The following is a 25,741-nucleotide window of genomic DNA, read 5'->3' on the forward strand; positions in this document are numbered from 1 at the left end:
ATAACCGTCTTAGTGAATGTTTAATAAAATAAGGTTATACTAATTATCCAATATGCCCATTCGTCTTTATAAAGAAAAATGGATCAAATTTTGTCATTATTGCAATATATGTTGATGATCTCAATTTAATTGGAACTCCAAAAGAGATCCAAATTGCAATTGAATATCTAAATAAAGAATTTGAGATCAAAGACTCTGGAAAGACAAAATATTGTTTGGGATTACAAGTTGATCATGTTAATAATGGAATATTTATCTATCAATCCACATATACTCAAAAGGTATAAAATCAATTTTATATGGATAAATCTCACTCTCTAAGTACACTAATGGTGGTCATATCTCTTGATCCCAGTAAAGATCCATTTAGGCCAAGAGAAGAAAATGAATAAATACTTGGCCCCGAGATACCATATCTCAGCATTAATGTACCTTGCAAATTGTACCAGACCAAATATATCTTTTCCAGTAAATCTACTGGTCAGGTTTAGCGCATCCTCTACGATATTGGAACGGTATCAAACATATTTTTCGTTACCTTCAGGGGACTCATGACCTCGGTCTATTTTATTCGAGTGAATTTCGAAATAAATTAATTGGTTATGCTGATGCTGATTATCTGTCTAATTCACACAAAGCAAAATCTCAAACTGGCTATTTATTTACTTGTGGTGAAACCGCAATCTCTTGAAGATCTGCTAAACAGACGATAACAGCTACTTCTTCAAGCCATGCTGAGGTTTTAGCAATTCACGAAGTTAGTCATGAATGCGTTTGGTTGAGGTCCATGACTCACCATATTCATAAAAATTGTGGCTTGATTTTTAATGATGTATTACCTCCTACAATATTATTCAAAGACAATGCAACTTGTATAGCTCAGTTAAAAGAATGATATATTAAAGGCGATCAGACAAAGCACATATCTTCGAAGTTCTTTTTCACCCACGATCTTCAGAAAAGTTGTGAAATTAATGTGCAATAAATTTGATCGTCCGAAATTTTGCAGATTTATTTACGAAGGCGTTACCGACTGCAACATTCAACAAACTGGTGCAAGAAATTGAAATGCATCGGATAAAGACATCAAATAAAGTTCAAAACAGGGGAGCACATTAATACAAGAATGATATATTTTTTTTCCTTCACTATGATTTTTTTTCCCACATGATATTTTCATAGTAAGATTTTAACGAAATATATTCTTCGTATGAAAGCATGTAAGAGAGAGTGCTACGAAACGTACACGTAGTAATTAAGTAGATGCTATTTGGATGCTTTGACATACTATATACGTAGTAAGCATGATGACTTGTGGTATATTATTAACCACAAATATCATTTATTGTTATGCTATAAATACCCAATACAATATAATGAAATACACGACCAAATTTCATTCTCTGCTTTCTCTCTCTCGATTTATTTACATCCATATATATATATACACGCCTCATTTACACACACTACTATCACCATTATATATATTGTTATACACTCACCAATATTCTTATACTATTATATAATAATTGGAAATACTCTAATATCTAATTGCAATTTTTAAATTTTATTTATTTAATTTGTTTTTACATATAAAAATAAAAGGAAAAAAATGACCGACCAACATGACAGGAGAGAGGGCAGGAAGACCGGAGATCCGGTGCCCCGCTTATATTCATCCTTTGGGTGTTCGACTCTCCTACAGGACTACGGGTTGCTCTTCGAGTCAGAGCTTGGCAGTGTTATTACCAGAAAATGCATCGAGCACCAACTCCGGGCCTACCCACTGCCATCTCGGAGATGGAGCAACAGAACACGCAGCAGCACCAGCAGCGGGCTTCTTCTTCCTCATCTTCTCGTGCTTATCATTTCCACCCGGCTCGACCAGCCATTGTTGACCTTTTCAATCAATACTTGGGGGTACGTTTACCATACCTAGAAAAAAGAAAAGAATCAATAAAGGTACTTTTACAACGCCCTCTGTTTTGAACGTTTGTTTTGAATTTTTATTTTGGTGATGCCGCAGCGGACCGAGCGGCAGAAATCAGATGAATCAGCTAAAGAACCCCCGTGAGTTACAATCGTATTTTGTAATAGATTATTCTACATACATCAAACTGTACTATATCTTCTTTAACCGTCAATTTCCAAAGTTTTGTACTGTTTGCAAATGTTTTTTTTTTTTTTTTTTTACCGAGCATTATATACTGATCGAGAAAATTCGTACGTTTTATTTGTTATCTTGGATATGTTTACTGCTTGGCATTGGATTGCAATTTAACTGGTATGCGGGGTGATGGGTAAAATTAGTGCCTGGATGCTTGAAGATTGCTGTAAGGATGAGTGTCTCTACTTATTTAAATTCCCACCCCTTCTCCTGTCTTGACCACCTATCCTGTTTACAAGGATTAAGCAAAAGAATTACGCTCCTGGACTAAATAATGCAAATTACTAGTACCTGCTGAAAGAGACCAAAAATATTCTGAAGTTTTTAGATGTGTATCTCTGTTAGTTGAATCCTCAATGAAAACTATTATTGGTTTTAATGCAAATAAAATTCCTATGCGCAAGCCTGGGCACATTTGTTGATTTGTCTTCATTTGGAGCTGTCAAGTCAAACGATCCAAGCATGCCCCTTATCTGTGTTTAGCGGGACTTAAACTTGCTTTTTCTGCTTCCAGAGTTCACTTGTGCTAGTTCTAAGTTCTATGTTGGTGCCTTGCCCATTTACATGTAGTAAATGGAAAAATATTCTTGATGGCACCAACATGCATATGTAGAAACCAAAATTTGACTAGCAAGATCTGAAAGGAAATCTGTTGATACAAAAGAGAAGAACAATTCTAATAAGAAAGCCATTTTTACAGTAGACTCATACATCCTAACAGCTAACTGTTTCATTTCCTGTGAATTAGGATCACAACACCTAGTGCCTAAGACTTAGTAAAAGATAATTAAGTAACTAAAATAACTCAGAATTCAACCACTTATTGACTCGATCAACTGCACACACAGAGCTAAAGCAATAAAGTTCTTTCAATAATTATAAAAGTAATTTTCTTCTGTTTCTGTATGTATTGGATAACAGGACTCTGGTGGGAATCTATTTTACATTCTTCATGTAATCAATTTCATGATATAGCATACGAGTAAACTGTTCTAATGGATAACGATCAACCAAATGGCAGGAATAAAGCTCAGAAACGGGTTACCGCTATTAATAGAGAACTTCCTCCCCCTAATGAGCAGTTCCTCTTTGATTTCGAGCAGATACAACGCCAGTTTCTCGTATGTTGTTGATATCAATTTTCTATTATTTTTGTTTTAAGATCCATTCTTTGTTTGTTATACCTTTGCTTTGTGATTTTATAATGTGTTTTTTTCCAGGACCAGGAACAACTACGGGCTGTAACAGAGTCTGTCTTAATTTCTATGGTTATACAATGCTGTGGTCATGCTCCAAGGGCTGAGTTTTTACTATTTGCACTGGGTCGTTTGTACAATATAGGAAACATAAATTGGGACACTTTTCTACCAGCTCTTCTGTCCTCAGTTTCTTCTGCTGAGACACCAATTGGTCAGGGTAGTCAAGCAGTTGCTGCTGTAGCTTCTGCAACATCTTCACAATCAGGAGTTCTTGTGCATTCAAGTGCAGTCACTAATTCGACTCATTACCAATCATCAAACCCTGCATCCCCTTTGGCTTCAGTTCATGGTATTGGATCTCCGGCAATGTCAACAGCTGATCCATCATCTTGTGCTGTATTGTCTCCCATGAAGTCCAATGATGTAACTTGCACTGGTCAGCAGCTGGAAAGGATCAGCATATCAGCCAGAGAAAATGCTATAAGCAGTCTCCGTCAACTATCTTGCAAGATCATTTTGATTGGCCTAGATTCTAATCTGAAGCCAGTTACACATGCAGATATCTTTAACCACATGCTGAATTGGCTTGTTAATTGGGATCAAAAGCAGCACGGGCTTGATGAATTTGATAGTGCAAAATTTTGGAAGCCTGATAAAGCCTTGATTGAATGGTTGCACAATTGTCTAAATGTGATTTGGTCGTTAGTTGAGGATGGTAAATGCCGTGTACCATTTTATGAGCTAATACGCAGTGGTTTGCCATTTATTGAAAATATACCAGATGATGAGGCATTGTTTACCCTTATCTTGGAGATTCATAGGAGACGAGATATGATGGCAACACACATGCAAATGTTAGATCAACACCTTCACAGCCCTACTTTTGGAACCCCTAGACTCTTGCCTCAGGCTACTACCAACATATCTGGTGAAACTGTTACTAACATGAGATATTCGCCAATTACATATCCAAGTGTTCTTGGAGAACCTTTGCACGGGGAGGTAATGCCATTCTCTGTTGAGTTTCTAGGAGCTGTTATCTTCCCAATTTATAAACATAATTTATTAACTAGAAAATCAAATATGAGTGCATGCAAATTGGAGTATCACTTAAGAAACGAAGTGAAATTTATTTTGTTGTAGGAAGAGCCTAGAAACTTGCATTAGAGTTCCACAATCCCATAGAATCTTCTAGAAGGCAGAAGAGTGTAGATAGTTGTTATATACTGTTAGATTTTATGTTTCTTCATCTTCCATGACTGAAATGGCTACTGTTGATAGGGCTCTCCTTTCATTTGTATTCCATTAAAACACCTTTGATTGCTTCAGTTCACTAGTGAATGCCAGAAGATCGCCTAATATTTCTTCAGTACTTCATACTGGCCTATAAGTTTTAATGTTAGACATAAATATTGCTGAACTTAAACTTTGGCATTGCAGCTTGGAGGATTCTAGACTAATCTTATTGCTAACTGGAAGCAGTGCAACACAGGCCAAAAAAATTTACTTAGGGTGTGTTTGTTTGGGGGTTTGGATTTTGGATTGGAATTTGAATAGTAAAAATTTTGAATTTGAATAGTTGTATGATGTGATATAAATAGGGTTTGATGTGATGTTTTGAATGTAAAATTGATTTTTAGTATAATATAAAAAATGAAAAATAGGTGTTTGATTTGATGTTTTTGGGGGGAAAAAATTGGATGAATAGTGGAAATCCTCCAAAATCCTTCAAACAAACACACCCTTAAAAAAATGTGTAGGCAAGGCGCTACTTATGTTATATACACAAACACTTGGATAATTGTATCTTATGACAGTGTTGTACAGAAAGGTGTACTAGCCTATTGATCTCCCCTGAGGATTAAATTAAAGTTTATTATCAATAATTTTTTTCACTAATATAGTTGTATAGGTTTGTTAATGTCCCAGGGCTTGTTTAGTTGTGTTTTTAGAGTAGTAAAATTTTTAATTGAAAATTGTTTGATATGATATAAAAGTAAGTATATAATTTGATATTTTGAATGAAAAATAAATTTAGAATGTGATGTTTTTTAGAGTAGAAAAAATAGGCTAATGTAACCAAGTGTAGCGAAAACAACCAAACAAACCCCTAGTTTTTACAAAACCTGAAACTTGAAGTAAACATCCGGACTTCTTGAGGTTGTGTAGGTGTATGGATTGGTCAACTTCTCTATTTGTGTTCAGGAACTTGCAATATGCATTCAAAGAGGAAGTCTCGACTGGGAGAGAGCTCTGCGATGCTTGAGGCATGGTTTCCGTAACACACCATCTCCTGATTGGTGGAGGCGTGTGCTTCTTTTGGCACCTTGCCATAGGCTTCATGCACAGGGACCTACTCCTGGTGCAGTTTTCACATCTGAAATGATTAGTGAGGCAACTATTGATAGAATCGTGGAATTATTGAAGCTGACAAATTCAGGTAAGTTATTATTTTAAATTTCTCTATTACTATTTTTTTTTACCACAACCTTTTGCATACATCAAAATGAATACTCAAAACTCCAAACCTCGTAAAAAGTTTGTGATTTCCTTACTTCGAAATGTACTTCAAATCTATATTTCTTTGAATAATCTTGTGTTGAGTGTGTAGCTGACCAGGTGAGGAAGTAACTAGTTGCATTTGATAACCCTGTGTTCAAGTTAGTTGACTAAATTATGGGTTCCTCACTTAGTATTTGAATTTAATATATGAGTTCAATAAAGAATGGTATGATGCCTTGTTCAAATCTTCATTGTTATGCAATTATGGATTAGTATCTTGTGTAAAATGTAACCTGAACTGTGTCTACATGTGACAGGTCTTGTTGTTGAAGAATATATAAATATAAATGGATATTTAGAGGCCTAACTAAAAGCTTAAAATTTTTATTTGAAATGATCATCTATATGTTCTAAGAGTTTGTGGCTGATGAATGACTACTATCATTGATCAATAAACATTCTCACTAAGCTTAAAAAATTCAATCGATGACTCTCGATAGTAATCACAATGGTTTTTTTTAGTAAAATCATGATTTATATCTTGCTCTTCTAGTACTATAGAAGAGGATTATGAGGCTTGATTGCCTGGGCTATGCAAATGTCTAGACTTCCTTTTTTTTTTTTTTTTTTTTTCAGTGAGGCGTGCAATAAATTATTTATCTCATCTAAAAGTTTGGAATGGAAAATTTTCGCTACCTTGAGCTACCCAAATTAAAGCTTTCTTTGAACTGCTTGGATAGTACAAGAACACTATTGAAATATTAGTTGTTTCTTCTATGTTGTAGTTGAAAATATGTAGGGAGTATGAAGCCATAATTAGATGAAGAAGAAGTTTGGTATCAAACCAGTTCACAGCAGGGGCAATGTTACATGTATGGGAAATTTGAATTATATGTCCTTGCACATTTGGTACTTGACAATATCTCAATGCCTACAATTACATGGTAGCTATTGTTATTTATTTCTAGGCAAAAATGTCTATATATCTTCCATATGAAATATAACAGCTTTATTGTTATATATATGTGTTATGTGTATATATATATATATCTTAAGAAGAGAATTCCTGTATGTGATCTATTGAGAATATAATATCAAACTGCCTTTATGTTATTTTTTTGTTCATTCTCCAATCTCCAATGTGTTTATTGTATTTGTTAATGTGCAGAGATGAACTGCTGGCAGGAGTGGCTTATATTTTCTGATGTGTTCTTTTTCCTCATGAAACATGGATGCATTGATTTTGTTGATTTTGTTGACAAGCTAGTTTCTCGACTCCAAGACACCGATCAACATATCCTTAGAACAAATCATGTTACATGGTTACTTGCTCAAGTTATCCGTGTAGAGCTTGTAATGAATGCACTAAACACGGACCCAAGAAAGGTAGAATTTGATATTTGTGGTGTTTCTCATCATTTTACATATCCTTTATGCTGTTTTATCAATTCAGAATTATTGAATTCTATGGCTTTAGAACTCTTTATTTTATTTGTGTTAAATTTATTTTTATGTTTTGTTCTGAAGTAATAACTGATGACACTGGTTGGACCAGAATACTATGGGGGGGGGGGGGGGGGGGATTTTTTAAAATTTAAAAATAATTTTTTTTATAAAATAAAATACTTTTTTTTTTATTATTAAAAAATAATAAATTATGTAGCATCAATTATGACTATATATTGTAACTATTCATATATGTATCTTTTGAAATAAAAAAATAGTACAATTTCTCATTAAAAACAAAAAAAAAAAAAATCAACATTTGATGTTTTTATTATTATTATTTTATTTATTTCAAATATTTTATATATATTATATAAATATATATATTTTAAATAAATAAAAATAACCCAAAAAAATAGGGGTGGGCTGGGGCAAGGCCCTTAATACATCTGCCACCGACTGATGATTTGATTATGAAAACAATCTGTTTTTAGGTGGAGACAACCAGAAAGATCCTCTCATTCCATAAGGAAGACAGAAGCTCTGATCCTAATAACCCCCAAAATATCTTACTAGACTTCATTAGTAGTTGTCAGAACTTGCGAATTTGGTCACTAAATACTTCAACCAGAGAATATTTGAATAATGAGCAGCTTCAAAAGGGAAAGCAGATAGATGAATGGTGGAGGCAAGCCAGCAAAGGTAGTTGCCTGTTCATGCAATTCTGAGTTAATGAGCTTAAGGGTTGTGTACCCCAAATTTATGCGATTAACACAATTAAATGATTTCTGTCACTGAATCAAGACATATTACTAAGGAAATTAAAATTATATAAATAGCCCTTTTAGATTATAGCTGTAAGCCTGTAGTTACTAACTGATGTTAGGTGTTACCAATTAAATGCTGTAAAATAGTTCTATCAAATAATTTTGTTTGTTAGATTCCTATTTGGACTAAATTACTCTGTTTCCACCTGCTTGGGTAATTATATAAATTTCACTTTACTGACATGTATTCAATATATAAGTGTCTGAATAATAAAATTTTGAATTTGAATAGTTGTTTGATGTGATATAAATAGGAATTGATGTGATGTTTGAATGTAAAAATAATTTTTAATGTAATATAAAAGTAAAAAATATGTATTTGATTTGATGTTTTTGGGGTAAAAAAATTTATGAATAGTAGAAATAAAAACAAATAATCCAAACAAACACACTCTAATTTCTTTCTCTGTGCAGTCTCTCTGTCCAACCCTGATGGGAACATAATGAATAGGATAAGAACAATCAAATGGGATCTAATAGCTTGCAGACTCCTTTCTTCCATTATGAAACTATGATCTTCCTTATCCTAATGATCTCACGTTTATTATCCATACTAAACCCTACTAATTAAAAATAAAATGAGTTCACTCAATACATAACTCAAAAAAAGATAAGCCTATCTAAGATATAACAAAAACTAGTTAAGAAGACTAATGGAAGCCTAAACCCGTGAACAACACGCCTAAGCCTATCCCCGTCGTCCATATACAAGTACCGGCCAAGACTCCTCTTCCTTTTTCATTTCAACCTTGTGCTCTCCTCACTCTGCTCTCTATCAAACCCATTAGAACTATAACTATAATATGAATCCTTTTTTTTTTCTTTTCTTTTTGGATTTTGTCAACTCTATGCATACTTATTTTATTCCCGCCCCTTTTTGAAGATACTGTTTATGTTATTCTTATTCTAGCTTCAAATTTTAGGTGAACATATCATGGACTATATGAATATGGATGAGAGGTCAGTTGGGATGTTTTGGGTTGTCTCGTACACCATGGCGCAGCCAGCGTGTGAAACAGTTATGAGCTGGTTAGCCTCTGGTGGAGTAACAGAGATACTACCTGGATCAAATCTACAATCAAGTGAGAGATTGATGGTGATGCAGGAAGTTAGCCCATTGCCAATATCTTTGTTATCTGGGTTCTCAATAAATTTATGCTTGAAATTGGGGTATCATATGGAAGATTCTTTGTTTTCTGGACAGGTAAGGATCACCTTATATTTTCTTCCCAACATGTTTTTGTAATCAATATACTTATAAATTTCTTTTTGGATGGAATTCTTTGTGATTTTTGTGGATCGTATTTCGTTAATGGTTATTGGCTCCTCCTCATAGCAGATATTTGCATTGTGAATCTATGACCATACTTTATTACTTTGACTATGCTACATTCTAAAACAGATTGTTCCTAGCATTGCAATGGTTGAAACATATGCTCGACTGCTGCTAATTGCTCCTCATGCAATGTTCCGCTCGCTTTTAACGGTATTTTTTATTTTTTCTTTCTCTTTGTCGTATTTTGTGTTATTTCTGGTCAAGCCTTATATGGTGGTGCCTTTCACGATATATTTGAATGCTCATTTTTTATAAGATATATTTTTGAATATATATCTAGATAAGTGCTGTTCGAATTTTGATTTATGTAAATATACATGTGTATTTCAATCGATAAATAAATGTGAAATCTTACATTTAATCAAAGTGTGAAGTTCAAATTTCTATGGCCATCCCTTTGTGATAAAGTATTCCATGATAAAGAATGACTATGCATTTGATAGCTTATGGTGATGAATTTTCACATAAATAAATATACTATGATACATTCCAGTTAATTTAAGTTGTTAGATGACCTAGGTTTCTAATGTTGTGGATCATCAGGATTCAGGAGCAATGGCAAAGGAGCAATGACCCCTTGGAATAAACTAACACTAAGAACATAATATTCTTGTATCTCGTATGAGGGAAATCAAATTGATAAGCCTCTAATGTAGAGCCTAAGTATTGATCTCAGATTTATGTTAGATTAATAAAACATGTACTCACTTTTTCATAGATGGTTCAGATCTTGTGCTGAATGAGTTGTGTTCAGATGTGCTGAAAGAAAATGATTATTTTGCTCAATGAAGTAGCATGGTCAATCAATAAAATATTGTTCCAACAAAGACAACAAGAATATTTAGTTTAATCACCATGCAATTTTATCGAGCATCATGCTCATTTTATGAAAAAAGTCATTAGTGTAGAAAAAGACATGCATTCATTCAATGTATGATCCAATTCCTTTTTTAAACACTAGCATTTGTGTGGAAATAAAGGAATGAGATATGTATACTGTGAAAAAAAGGCATGTAGTACGTATATTTTAGGGAATGGGTTATTTTGTGATTAGTTTGCTAAAAATAGAATAGGTAGGTACTGATTGATTCCTTCTTTTTTACTGATTTGATTCCCTTAAATTATAGGATTTGATTATCTATGTTAGCAAGAGTAGTGTGAATGAATATAAGCTTTGTTTAGTTTATCCTAATACAATAAAGAAGGATTATTTCTCATTTTGTCATGGTATCGGAGTTACACAGCTAGGATTCCTGTTTTACAGCCTTACAGTTTTCTTTTCGGTGTTTTTTCCGCTCCACCCTTCAATGCTGTGAAATTGACAATCGAGCCGTCTATGCTGCTTTGCATTTCTCTCTAAACTGTGTTTGTTCTCCTGATTCAAGTCTTTAATGTTCCTGCTACCAAAGATGTCCTTACCTACTGAATATGCCACCAACTCAAACACCACAGCACAATCTGAGGAGATCATCTGTCCTCAAGTATCAAGTGAACTTCAAGCTGTTTGGGGTGCATATGGACTTAATGAAAGGAGTTATCTAGATTGGTATGTACCATATTGAAGGGCAAACGAAAGATCTAGATCCAACAGGGTATGGACCAAGTAGAGAAGTCCCTGCATTTGAATCGTGGGATGAGAAAGATTCCATGATTATGCCTGGCTGTGGATGAACCCAGAAATTAGTGACGCATGCATGTTCCTATCCACCGAAAGGAGATTTGGGGGACTATCCAACAAACCTGTTCAAAGGCACATACACTGCTCAATTTTTTTTTTTTTTTATGTCATAGTGAACTGCTCAATTTTTTTTATGTCGAAGTGAAGACAACAAGCGCAAAGCAAGGAAGAAAGATGGTAACTGAGTACGGTAACCAATTGAAGTCTTTGTGGCTAGAACTTGATCACTACAATGTTATAAGGGTAAATGGGCGGAGGATTCAACCGTACTTAAAGAGTTTATTGAGCATGACACGATTTATGATTTTTCAGTGGGACTTAATCCAGAAATTGATAAGTTAGGATCCAAAATCATGGGAGATGGAAAATGCCATGCCTTAATGAAGTTATTTTGCTAATTCGAATGAAGAAAGTAGAAAAGGGATAATGCTTGATTCCGCTAGTACTAATTGGGCCCAGCCATGGTGGTAAGAAACAACAAATATGCTAACCAATAGAACAAGAAAGTATCTTTAGATATTGGACAGTCAGGTCAAACTGGAACACAAAACCGTAACAATTTATGGTGCCTATAGTCTTAAAAATCTAGACATCCAAGACTGTGTTAGAAACTTCATGACAAGCCACCCAGTCGAGAGTAAGGACCGATGGGGTAGTCACAGGTATAGGGGCAGGTCAATGATGCAGCTTTAGAGAATGCAATGCAATCTCATGAATTTCATGGCTTCACCAAGGTAGACATTGTTTGGTTGAAATCTTTGGTAGTCTGGAGAATCCCTCGGGTACATTTTCTCTAGTATATTCAGGTACATCTCAATCATTCATTGGACCAAATGCCTTGGATAAGACATTTACTTATTCATGGGCTGTGGATTCTGTTGCAACTGACACATGACTCATCACCCACCTTCTTCCTTACCTACTCCCCTTGTCCAAGCAAGCAACAGAATAATAGCTAGCAAAAATGGTTCCCTTATAACCGTAGCAGTAATCAGAGATGTTAAACTAAGCCACTCACTTGTCTTGAAGAATGGCCTTCATGATCCTACTCTATCCACAAACCTGATTTTTATTTGAAAACTCACTCATGAATCATGATTCAAACTATAATGTAACTTTTCGCGAGGTTTCTTGTGTATTTCATGACGTGGGTTCTAAAGGAAAATTGGACATGCTAGTGAATGGGACGACCTCTATCACCTTAAAACACCAAACTAAAAAATTGTTAGCAAGAACAACTCATCTCATTCTCTCTTTTTTTTCCAAAGCATCCTTATCCAATAAAGAAACAATCTGGTTTCATTACAATTGTCTAGGTCATCCTTTATTTCATGTCATTCAACTTTTGTTTCCACATGTATTCAAAGGTCTTGCTATTGAGAGCTTTTCATTGTGTGGTTTGTGAATTTGCGAAGCATAAGTGTGTATCTTTTCTTAGTGAATTCATCAGAGGTGTTTCATGAGAGTGATGTCATTTAATTTGTTTGAAGGCTTATAGTATTTTGCAAGTCTTTGTACTTCGATGTTTTGGTATTTTAAAGTTGTTCATATAGTTGCCATTCTGTGCTATGGTAGATTGACACCGTTCTTGTTTGTTTTCTCTTGAGATATATTTGTTAGCTTTAGCACAATCAATTTTGATTAAATCCTTTACATGGGTCCTCAGAGATTTTTTGTTTCCACATTTTTATTTTATTTAAAAATGTGTAAACTATAAAGTCGGTCTATGTATTTTTTACTTTAGCTAATATCTCCATTAGGTGTACAATGTGTGTGCTCTTGTGATTGACCTCTCTTCTTTTATGTTCTATTGGTACAAGCGCTTACTAGCTTTTCTCAAAACTCATTTGCAGCAAGTAACCCAGAGGAATCAATCTCCCATAAGCAAACCAGCTTCTTTAATCTTGGTCTTTGAAATTCTAAATTACCGTTTGCTTTCACTCTACAGGTGAGGAATACCTTTCTCTTGGTTACCTTGGATGTTGAATATCTTAAATAGCTGAAATATTTAGTTGTATTGTTTGGCTGTGAAGTAGTGCCACAATAAAGGAACAGCCTCTGGCCCCAATAAGTCATTGGGTGGTGAGGACATGTGGAAATGTGTTTCAATGTGCTTGATTTTTCTTGTTATGATCAGCCAATTTAGCTGTATGTATAGGGCAGTGTAATTTGCTGCGCAATGATGGATATACCTTGTGCTGTAATTTTGAGCTATTAAACATAGTATGTTAGTATTGTCCTTTTCTCTATTAGCTTATTGGTTTTGTAACACTACAGCCTTGGCAAATTTTATTACCACCTAAAATGTTTGCAGATATACAATAAAATTTGTCCAGAGACTAACAAGAAAACATGTAAATGAGAAGAGGCATGTAACATGTTATACCTTCATTTTGTTAACTACAATTAGGTGGTGTCTATGTTTTTTGAAGCTAAACAGACTATTTTATTTCCATGCTTGGTTTGATATTAAACAGAAATTTGTATATTTAAAACTTATTTCTGAATCTGAACATGCAATTAATGTGGTTATAAATTTTTTTTCCCCTTAAATTCTCTATGCAATCTTAAATCATTTAGCAGAGAAAAAGCTTTTGTTATCAGAGTTGAGCTTGAATCACCCTCCATTTAACCTTCCTTGTCAATCCTAGAGTTAATTGTGCAGTCAAAAGTGGTGATCAGTTAGTTTTGATGTCAATTCCTTTTCAAGGTACCAAGGGAAGAGTAAAGGTTTAATTCATGATGTCACAAAAATTCTTGCTACACTGAAAGGGAAACGAGGAGATCATCGTTCCTTCCGATTAGCTGAAAACTTGTGCTTGAATCTTATCCTGTCAATGAGGGAGTTTTTTTATGTGAAGAGGGATGGGAAGGTGGGCAACACTTAATCACTTTTCTTTTTAGATTGCTTTGTCATATTGATATATAGTAATTAGTTTTGTCTGGCTGATAAACAACTCAGGGTCCAACTGAGTTTACTGAGACTTTAAATCGGATAACAGTTACTACTCTTTCCATCATCATCAAAACTCGTGGCATTGCGGAGGTTGAACACATGCTGTACCTTCAAACGATGTTAGAACAGATTTTGGCTGCCAGTCAACATGCATGGTCTGAAAGGACTCTCCGTCATTTCCCTTCTATGTTACGGGACGCTATGGCTGGTCGGATAGATAAAAGGGGCTTAGCTATTCAAGCATGGCAGCAGGTACATCTCTTCCTCATCCCCCTGTCCCACACATGCACATGAAAAATATGCCAGGCCCCAATGATTTCATTTCACGTTATACTTGCCTACAAACACCACTGTAATTTGAAAGAGGTACCTAACCACCTCCTGAAGAGTAAAAAAATCTTACATCGATTCCTCTCCGTTTGCCAATATGTTCTTACAAAAGTTCTAGTAACTAAACAAGCAATATAAAGGACATAATGCCTTTTTCTGATTTTTATTTTATCTTTGTCCAAGAGGGGTTGGGTGGATTGGGGTTGATGTGAAGATGCAGAACTACAAATAGTTTCTAGTATATCGCAGCATCGAACATAAACATGTATCCTGTGTATGATAAACTTGGGAGTTGGGATTGTGAGTCACAGAAATGGACTTTCTTTCCTGGATGAAAATTTGATACAACCCTAAAACAGGGCATTAGACTTCACCCATGGTGCATGATCTATGAATTTGTGGTGATGACTTGAGCCAAATGTATAAATCCTTTATCTGTTGATATATGATTTCCATTTTGAGATCTAGTTGAGGCAGTACATGAGACATAACAGGCCACTTCAAAATATGACTTTTTTTTTAGTCAAAATTGTGAACTTATGATTTTCATGTTTGTTCGCATGATAAAGTCATGAATATCAAAATTGAAGTTGGGTCTTCATCTTGGATGGTCATTAGGATTTTAGCTTCCAATGGGCTGTGATAAAAAGATAATTATCTGGTGGACTAAGGCTACATGATTAATAACTTGTATGTGTTGTCTTCTTTGTGCTTTCTTATTCTTTTGTTAGATATCTTTAGCTTTTGTTTTAAGCAGGTTATGGAAATAAGTTTTAATATTCTTTTCCAGTTAATTTAGTACAGTTATATGATTTTACAGCTCTGTCGATTTCATGGTATAACCAGGTTTTCTCTGCAGACCCTAGATTGACTCATCCATGTGTTTTTGCAACCACTCCTGACCATTGTTTTTTTATGTTCCAATTAGATGACCCTCATAATTTGGTCACTGCAAACTATGCCATGTTCCACAATCAGAACATGCTAATCCTCATGTGCTGTTACATGGGAGTGCATGACTCGAAATCTTCAACCTAACATTTTCCCTGGAGTTCAGCCTTATTGTATACCTCATCGGCTTTACGATTTGTAGGTTATGTACTATCTAATTTTTGTGTGTTCCTATGGCTGACTTTAACAAGGATAACTCTAAAAGACGAGTCTCATCCTCTGCGATTGGTAATTTGTCAATGCATATCATAAAAACCCAAAAAAATCAAAGCTTTGAACCATGTATTGTCTGCAGATCTCCATTTGTGATTCACAGAGCAGGGCCTATTAGATCACTTGTTTGATATCCATACTGCATAGAGATGAAGTTGGGCCAAAATTGATTTTCAACTGTGTGTTCTGTTTTGAAGTCTTCTGAGCCTGACCTATAATTATTTCCTACTTACCAAACACTTCAATCTTCTTACCCTACTTGGATCTAAATTGCTTATATATGTATACCGCAATTACATTATCTATACTGGATTGTATTGTCTCCTCTTGTGAAATTGAATCTTCTTGACAAAAGTTTCATGTTCTAATGCTTGACACCAGTACTACTCAAGAGCATGAATGTGAGAAGTTACTTCATCGTTACAGATTTGATCTACCTCAGTCAAAGATTTTGATCATTTTCAGTATCAAATGATAGGTCATTCATAGGCTTCTCCATTAGAATGTGAAATTGTGAGCTTTTATAGAATATTGAACTTGTGTGGTTTCTTATATCACTCAACACGATGTCTCACAGTTAGAATACAATGATAGGTTGAAGATTAAACTAGCTAAGTACGATGACATTGTTTCTTAGATTACGTATCGAAGGTAAACATAAACAGTTAAGCTAAGGCATTATACAAATCCAAAACATTCATTTTTCAATGTCAATTAGGCAAAGTGTATTTTGCACATAATGTTTTGAGTCTTCTCTTGGTTGTGGAAGATTTTAGGAATAATTCCCTTTTCCATTATGAAAATCTCAAATTTTAATAAATTATTATAAGAAGCGTGCTGAAAAGAAGAAGCACAGTAACTGCTGAAAGGCCGGAAACATTGTTATGAGTAGGGTTGAGTCATCAGCAGGGGCTTTACTTCAAATTCTTAAAAGGATGACATATATTTTGGTGCATTTAATTTATTGAAGGTAGATATTTAGAAGTGTTATTTCCATGACTCTGAAGAGACTTTCTATACTTAGGAGAAAACTGCACAGAATATTGATATTGTTTTCTGAAAAAATCTACATAATTTTTAAAATAAATACGGATGGTGGTTGGCAGGCAGAAACAACTGTGATTAATCAATGCACCCAGCTTCTTTCTACATCTGCTGATCCAACATACGTCATGACTTACATTAATCACAGTTTCCCTCAACATCGCCAATATCTTTGTGCCGGTGTTTGGATATTGATGTATGGCCATCCTGAGAGCATAAACAGTTTGCATCTTGTAAGTATCACAATAACACAAACTATGCATACAAATTATTTCCTCAAGCTTTTTCACTTATTTAGTCTGCAATCTGTGTCATTGCACTATGTGCTCTTTCATGTGACTGAATGATTAATCGCAGGGCCGTGTTTTGAGAGAATTTTCCCCTGAAGAAGTTACTGATAATATATACACAATGGTGGATGTCCTACTACATCACTTCAACTTGGAACTGCAACGTGGCCGTTCCTTGCAGGTGCATTCTCTTTCACACATTTCATTTTTTATATTCTGTTTATTGTCATAATTGGCTGCAACCTGGTATGTTTCTGAAATAGTTGAAGAATTCAAATTCTCTGTGATCAGGATCTTATGCTGAAAGCATGTGCTAATATCACCTTCTTTGTTTGGACTCATGAGCTTCTGCCCTTAGATATTTTACTCTTAGCACTTATCGACCGTGACGATGATCCTCAAGCTCTGCGAATTGTGGTATGTTTGCTACCCTATGGTTATGCTATACACTTTTTACCTATTATTTTATTTTATTGTTTGGGTAAATATTTACTTTTGTTAGATTAGTATAATCTAGATAGATTCATATCTTAATATAGTTAGTATTATTATTTTTTGTTTGTTAGATTGATTCTCTTCTATACTTATATATAGATATGTATTCTCTACTTTTTTTTTTTTCTTTTTTTTTTCTATAAATAATAATATACTTTTCTCTAAATTTCTATGTGGCATGAGAGCCTATTAGGGTTTATTGTTCTGCTGCTGCCCAAGATCCTAATTTGGATTAAATCTTAGTTTGGCAAAAACTTTAACTTTTCTCCAGCGCCCGTTCGAACAACCTTTTCATCCAACCACCACCATAATCAAGATTTCTTGTGAACCGGCGTTCCCATCCATAGTAAAAAAGCTTCCAAAGGTTAGAAAATAAACATATAATCAAATATGTTAGCAGAAGCGGAATTTAAACAAATCTCCAGCCATTGCTAAAAATTAAATTTGTTCTCAATACTCTCTTCTTCAAGCAAACGGTAGAATTAGAACCGTGGGAAGATGGTGTTGCCAGGAACCCTTGGGAGAATGTTGCCAAACTTTGGAACCCGTGAAGATGTTGCCGGATCCTGGAACCCTAGGATGTTGTCAAACTCTGGCTCTCAAATAGCGATGGTGTATTCTAATTTTCTGAGAGTAGGTTTAGTAACCCGTATGTGAGAGTATTTATAATTAAAAAGAAAAACCGTCCATCACGATGGACTTAATGGGAGAAAAGTGGGCCACAATTTAAGGTTAGTTTAATTATATAAGATAATTAAAAAATAATCAAAATTCAAATATGATTAAATAATTAATTAAACTAACATTCTCCCACTTGGCCCACTCAAACCATCACAACATAACGAGAAACTTTACATACGAATCATGGCGGTAGGTCACACCCATTTGAACCAGAAATTTCTTTGGTTATGACCAATTTTCAGCCCTTTTCTGATGTCTTCCGCTGACACACGCTACACCGGCACGTGCTACCCACCTCACATGTCAGATGTTGTCATTGTCTGCCGTCGTACTGTTGTCGCTTCTAATAGAATTTTTCTATGTGGCATTACCTCTATCTCTACCTATGGTTGACTTTTCTAAGTCAAGTGGTATTAGACACCTCTGTATGCGTTGTACCTATTGTCGCAAGATGGGTCATACTTAAGAATGTTGTTATAGCTTTCATGGACGCCCTCATACGACAAATGTAGTTACTGTTTTATTGATTAAGTGTTCGTCATCTATCTAATTCCATTTCTATAATTTGTGCCAATTATGATGTATTCCTTCAGTTCTAGGTATCCAATCAGTCATCCGCCACAAGTTTTACCACCTCTTTAGATGCCCAGATTCTTTTTGTCGTTTTTTCTCAATTTAGATTGGGTTTATGAGACTCTAGTGCAACTGATCATGTGTCGTAATTCCTCTTTATTTTCCACATTCCATTGGCCAAACTCATTGACCCATGTTACTTTTGGTAATGATAATAAAGCATATCCTCAAGTTATTGGTAGAGCATCATCTAGCTTACTTCTTTACTTTACCTTTTATGTACCCCAAAGTTCATTTAAACTCATATGCTACTCGAATTATTAAAGATTTAGATTGTTCCATCTTAGTAACAAACAATTATCTTGTTATTTAAGATTGCAGCATGGGGCATAAGATTGGTTCCGAACATAGTTTCATAGGCTATATTGCCTAAATGACTCCTTCAGCCTATCCTCTACCCTTGCTACTGCTTCTATTGAGTCTCTTGAATTGTTCTGCCAACGACTAAGTCATCCCTATTATCCGTCTTTGTTATCATGTAAGTTATGCGAGCTTGGAAGTAATCTTGTACAATTTCCCCAAACGTAGAAATAATCAGGCATCTAAGCCCTTCACATTAGTTCACTCTAATATTTGAGGTCTCCATCGTGCTATTTCGACTCTTGACTTTCAATATTTTGTTACTTCTATTGATGATTTTATTCGGTGTACTTGGGTTTATTTAGTGAAAAATCAATTTGAATTACTTATTATATTCAAAAGTTTTTTGCTGAAATTCGTACACAAGTTCATCTCTAATAAGATTTTGAAGAATGATATAAATTTCTCATTCATTTAGTGATTTTGTGTCGTATTGGGTATTATTTATCGTCGCCTGGCCTTTCAACCCCCAATAAAATGAAGTGCTCAGCACATGAATTGTCATTTACTAGAAATAACTTGTAAGATATTCATACATTATAATGTTCTTTTTCAGTTTTGGGTTGATGATATCCTTACAACATATTTTCTTATTAATCGCCTTCCGTTCACTGTCTTAGTTCGTCAAATTCCTATCACTTGTCTTTAGCCTAATGTGTCTTTATATACCTTACCCGTTGTGTGCCTTATGTGTCTGTATATTCCTTACCACTTTGTGTGTTTGGTTGTATATGTTTTGTTTATGACTATTCTTATAGTTTGGATAAATTATGTCATTAATCAATCAAATGTGTTTTCCTTGGATACTATTGAGGTTGGATACTATTGAGGTTCAAAAGGGTTATTAGTGTTATTTTCCTTTCACTCATTGATATTATTTTAGCATGGATGTTACATTTTCTGAGTTGTCACCATATTTTACGGTGTATCTTTCTTCTCACCTCCATCCTCAATATATATGGCTCCTAGACCTTTCCTTCCAAACTTCTCCTTCAGGTTTATAGTCGAGATACATGGCATCGGAAAAAATATACTTACCTCACCGTAACCTACACTTATTAATGACTCAGCTTTTGTTCCGTCACCTTTTTCAGTTGCGGCTCAACCATCACTAGTTGCCCTGCGTTGAAGGTTTTCGGTCCACTCGTAATCCCAATCTTATTTACCATTTTTCTTAGCTATCTCATTCCAAGTGAAGGGTTGCATCTGCATTAGATTCTATGTGTATTCCCACTCTTGGCATGAGGCTTTGGACTATTCAGGGCGTTGTCAAACTATAGTAGAGGAAGTATTTACTTTGCATGCTAACAATATTTGGAAGCTGGTCTCCGATCAGAATATATATAGATACATATTTGGAAGCTGGTTTTGTTGCTGCCAATAAAGATATTTGTTGCTTGTTGATGGGTTTATTTAGTCAAGGTTGGCTCTTATGGTCGTATTGACCGTCTCAAAGAATAGCTTGTCGTGAACGGCATTACTCAGGTGTATAAGGATGACTATAAGAAAACTCTCTTGTCACCAAGTTGTCTTCTATTTGTCTTTTTCTCTCCATGATAGTTATGCGTAGTTGGCCTCTGCTTAAAAATGTTTTCTTACGCAATAAACTTCAAGAGAAGGTGTATATAGAGCAAAGAAGTCTGATCTCATTTGTTGTCTCCGTTGCTCACTCTATGGCTTTAAACAATCCCTGCGGGCAGGGTTATGACTTAGTCATTCAAAAATTCGGAATGACACAATGCTCATCTAATCATACCATATTCTATAAGCATAATTCAGAGAGAAGTTACATTTACTTGATTTTCTATTTTTATTATAGTCATTGCCGAGGAAAATATGGATGGCATCACCAGGTCAAGAAGCACTTGCACAACTATTTCAGATTAAGGATTTGGGACCACTACGGTGTATCTTAAGAGTTGAGATTTCCAAATCACGATCCCTCCAAAATTGTTTGTTTGGATTGAGTGGTCAGGATCTTCACTCGATAGGCATTCTACCTTGGGCTATTATGTGTTTGTTGAAGATAATTTGATATCTTGGAAAGTAAGACATAAGATTTGGTTGTTTAGTACCCAAGATGAGTATCGTGCTATGACCTTAACCACGACATATGAGCTTTTCTGAGTTAAATAATTACATTGTGAACTCAAGTTCTATGAGGTGATGTAGATGAAATTGTAATGTGATAACCAAACAATACTGTACATTGCATCAAATCCGGTATTTTATGAACGAACTAATTATATTGAAGTAGATTGTCACTTCATCCGGTATGGACACCAGATATGTGTCTTCAAATGACCAATTTGCAAAGATTTAACAAAAGACCTTAGAGGTTCTAGATCCGAGTTTATATATAACAAGCTTGGATCGTATGATTTGTAAGCTCCAACTTGAAGGGAGTGTTAAATTAGTATAATCTAAATAGATTCATATCTTGATATAGTTAGGATTATTAGGTTTTGTTTGTTAGATTGATTCTCTTCTATACCTATATATATATATATGTGTGTGTATGTGTATTCTCAACTCTTTTTTTTTTTAATAAAAATAATATACTTTCCCCAAAATTTCTACAACTTTCTATTCTTGGTTACATGAGAGATACAATCCATAGGTTTGGATGTGTTCTGTGAGAAGTGAATGTCTCTGTCGTTTGATTTTTTATTTTTATTTTTCATGTTCTATATAATAGATAAATATACTAGACAGCAAGGAGCTTCAGCAAAAAGTGAAATCGTATCTCATAAACCGTGGTCAACCTGAACATTGGCTTTTTACTGGAACTTTCAAGCGGCAAGAATTGCAAAAGGCACTTGGAAATCATTTATCGTGGAAGGAAAGGTGATATATTTTCAAAAACACAATTAGTTGGTGGATAGGTCAAGTTCCCATGTTTTTAGTTGTAGAAACTAAAAATGAGATTTAATTAAATGTTTTTGCACCAGATATTGTTCAATACTTGCATGCATTAGCTGGACACAATAGATCTATCCTCAACATCTTTTTTGTTAAATTTGAATTTCATTGCATGCTTTACATGGTGTTTGTTGGTTCTGAGTGTGACTGTTCTCTGCTATCCTTATAGCATATGCTCACCATTCATTCAGGAAAGCTTTATGTATGCTTAAGTATTGTTTTAGATCTTTATCTTTTTGTTATTGCATTATACATTTCCTGGATATATCAAGTCGTTTACCTTATGACCAACTTTACATATGTTATCATTTGTTTATGCATGTATAGTATTTTATAATTTATCTTCGATTACTTTTTTTTCTTCATTTCCTACACATGTTAACCATTTACCCTTGTTAACAAATCCGACATTGGACAGTTGATACCATAGTAGTTTTGAGAATGTAATGTTATTTATTGTTAGAAAATGGCATTGCATATTTTTAACAAGAACTTTATTATTGACACACATAATGCTGCTAGGTGCCCAACATTTTTTGATGATATTGCTGCAAGATTGCTTCCAGTTATTCCCCTGATCCTATATAGGCTTATCGAGAATGATGCTTTTGATGCTGCTGACAGAATTATCCAAGTTTATTCCACCTTCCTTCATTACTATCCTTTGAATTTTACTTTTGTGCGAGATATACTTGCCTATTTCTATGGCCATCTTCCAGGGAAACTTATTCATCGGATCTTGAGCGTGTTGGATGTGAAAAAGGTGGTGATTGGTTTTCAATCTTGAAATTTCCCTATAATATTTCTCTTAATTAATTATTTTTTCTGGTGTCTTTTGTTGTACATAGATTCCATTTTCTGAGTCTTTCCCTCAGCATATCAATATATCTAATGCTACAAGTTGTCCGCTGGATTACTTCGCAACTCTCCTATTGGGCCTGGTGAATCATGTAATTCCTCCGCTCAACTCTTCTAAAAACGGACAAGTGGGAGAAAATTCCAACAGTTCTGTACGAGTACCACATAACAAGGTTCACACAACGTCACAGGCTACTCCAGTAGCTCCTGAAGGACAGAAGCCATTCTATCAAATCCAGGATCCTGGAACATATACACAGCTGATTCTTGAAACAGCCGTGATTGAAATCCTCTCTCTTCCTGTAACTGCATCACAGATTATATCATCTCTTGTTCAAATTGTTGTGCACATACAACCAACTCTGGTTCAATCTGTCAATGGATTACATCCCACTGGTGTTGGTCAAAGTTCTGTCTTGCCAACTTCTCCATCTGGAGGAAGCACTGATTCTTTAGGTGCAACCAGAACTCCTATTTCAGGATTAAGTACGTCTAGCTTTGTTTGGCGAAGTGGTTACACTTGCCAGCAATTATCCTGCTTGTTAATCCAGGCATGTGGTCTACTTTTAGCTCAGCTACCCCCTGAGTTTCATGTTCAGTTCTATATAGAAGCATCGCGGGTAATAAAAGAGAGTTGGTGGCTGTCTGATGGTAAAAGGTCAGTAGGTGAACTTGAGTCATCTGTTTGCTATGCGTTGTTAGATCCAACATGGGCTGCCCAGGACAACACCTCTACAGCCATTGGTATGAATCTTTCATATTTCAGTCATGAACTGCATAATTTGTTACTGCATTATCTCCAACTACTTTCGTTGTAAATTTATGTAGTAGTAGTATCTGCTGCTGGTTCTTCTGAGTTTCTTTGCAACATATATACTTCAGCGCATTGAAGTGGTCTCTTCCTATATAGTATGTGATGTTTCCTTACTAAGGCTAAAAAGTTTGCTTATGTTGTTTTATCCAGGTAATGTGGTGGCCTTGCTGCATTCTTTCTTCAGCAACCTTCCTCTTGAGTGGCTGGAGGGATCGCTTCTTATCATTAAGCATCTCAAACCTGTGACATCAATTGCAGGATTGAGAATAGCTTTCCGTATTATGGGTCCTTTGCTTCCACGACTGGCCAATGCGCACACCCTGTTCAGTAAGGTATGTTAGTGTTCGCTTTAATTAGTTTTGTTAGAACTAGGACAGACAGTCGTTAAAGTTGACCCTGTCCCAACTCAAGTCTGTCTGAAATTGGATGATTTTGATAACAAGAACAGGTTTTGGTTTTGAAAACCACTTGGGTCTAGGGTGGGGTATGAGCCAGGGTCCTATAAGAACCTTGCCTCCACCTTGGGACCACTTTTTTAGGTCTAGAAATTTGTGTTTACTTAGAAGTGTTCTCTTGTAAAACCAATTAACAAAATGAAAAGTTATCTATATAATGAAAATGCACGACCAGAAATGCCAGGTTGTGTGAAATGACTATGGTGGATGAGTGTTTATTTGTTTTGATGATATATTCCAGAAATGTCCCCTTGGGTAAATCTGAAGTCCGGCGTCAATGTTGTGTTCTTTTTTTTAATCTATGATTTCTTTTGACATAATCATTTTCAACATTGTCTATCAGATATTGTCGGGGCTATTAAGTGTCATGGCAGATGTATTTGGAAAGAACGTGCAGTCACAGGCTCCTGTAGAAGCATCTGAGATATCTGATATTATAGACTTTCTGTAAGTTATTGTTTCAATATGAGTAGAGATGCATTCGGTCCAGCGTTAGCTTATTTTTTGGTCATTTTATCTTCTTTAGGCATCATATTGTTCATTATGAAGGGCAAGGAGGACCTGTACAACCAAGCAGCAAACCAAGAGCAGAAATCCTAGCTCTTATTGGCAGAGCAGCTGAAAATTTACGCCCAGATGTACAGCATCTTCTTACTCACTTAAAAAATGATGTTAACTGTTCAGTATATACAACCGTTAATTCTAAATCCTAAACCCTATCAAATGAAGTGTTGATGTGATGAGTAATGATAATTCATAGGTTGAGATGTTTTAATATAGTAATTTTTTATCAACAAAGTTAATTTTTCATAGGTTGAGATGTTTTAATATAATAATTTATTGTCAAGACAGTTAATTTTTATGATTTTAGGAAACTGTAGAGATCTTATTATAGTTTTGATGAGCGTCAATACGCACAGTGCCTCATTGTACACATCTATAGTTATTAGTGAGTCGAAATTAATATAATTTTAAGTATTTGTGTTCACGTTGTATTTATTCGTTAAGTAATTATATTATTCGAGCTTCTATTTGTTGTGTAAAATATGTTTTATAGTGCAAGTGTTTGATCTCTATAATATATAATTTACACACGTTATCTTCCGTACAAGTGATTATGTTATTTAAATTTTTAAAAATTAAATTGACAAAATTAAATAAATGAATAAGCAATATTGATTAGTAAACCCTTATAATATATAAAACAAAAAATAATATATTAGTCAAACTACACACATAAGTAAATATGACCGTCCATGACGTTTTAGGTCATCTTGCCTAGTTGCGCATTTTCAGACTGGCTTTACCATGAGTAAACTCTTGGTTTTTACAGTTCCACATTGAGTTTGAAATAATGTTGATATAGGCCGGCCCATCCCATCCCATCCAACAAAAGCTCGACGCTAGCAACTCTCCTACTCCTACACGGGAAACTTGGCTCATGTCTTTGTGATGCCTCATGTTACGTCAAAAATGTTGGACGATTTCCTTGACGAACTTGTTCGATAGAGAAAGAGTTGGTATAAATGTAGGGAGGCGAGCCTCCTTTGTTGCAGAAGAGATGGAGCCTCGAACTGGCTTATG

The 25,741-nt window shown here is 34.9% G+C and overlaps 1 protein-coding gene across 1 annotated transcript; it reads left to right on the plus strand.

The window, feature by feature from the left end:
• Window positions 1-1,616: 1,616 nt before the first annotated feature.
• On the plus strand, window positions 1,617-25,143 carry LOC127261718 (mediator of RNA polymerase II transcription subunit 23). Its single transcript, XM_051290061.1, has 21 exons — window positions 1,617-1,920; window positions 2,027-2,070; window positions 3,189-3,288; window positions 3,388-4,368; window positions 5,572-5,806; window positions 7,037-7,254; window positions 7,809-8,016; window positions 9,065-9,345; window positions 9,544-9,627; window positions 13,009-13,103; window positions 13,866-14,028; window positions 14,118-14,363; window positions 16,712-16,882; window positions 17,007-17,120; window positions 17,231-17,356; window positions 21,807-21,955; window positions 22,553-22,793; window positions 22,879-23,632; window positions 23,853-24,034; window positions 24,501-24,604; window positions 24,684-25,143. The coding sequence occupies exons 1-21, from the start codon at window positions 1,756-1,758 to the stop codon at window positions 24,868-24,870; spliced, it is 4,848 nt and encodes a 1,615-aa protein (XP_051146018.1). The 5' UTR covers window positions 1,617-1,755; the 3' UTR covers window positions 24,871-25,143.
• The last annotated feature ends 598 nt before the right edge of the window (window positions 25,144-25,741 follow it).

The sequence above is a fragment of the Andrographis paniculata genome, unplaced genomic scaffold (genome assembly GCF_009805555.1).
Source record: "Andrographis paniculata isolate CXL003 unplaced genomic scaffold, ASM980555v1 Contig64END, whole genome shotgun sequence".
Lineage (NCBI taxonomy): Eukaryota > Viridiplantae > Streptophyta > Magnoliopsida > Lamiales > Acanthaceae > Andrographis > Andrographis paniculata.

Excerpts from the sequence above, each read along its gene's own strand:
- LOC127261718 (XM_051290061.1), top strand. The coding sequence starts at position 1,756 with ATGCATCGAGCACCAACTCCGGGCCTACCCACTGCCATCTCGGAGATG. Across the intron at positions 4,369-5,571 it reads GAGAACCTTTGCACGGGGAG|GAACTTGCAATATGCATTCA; the intron begins GTAATGCCATTC and ends ATTTGTGTTCAG. Across the intron at positions 21,956-22,552 it reads CATTTATCGTGGAAGGAAAG|GTGCCCAACATTTTTTGATG; the intron begins GTGATATATTTT and ends TAATGCTGCTAG.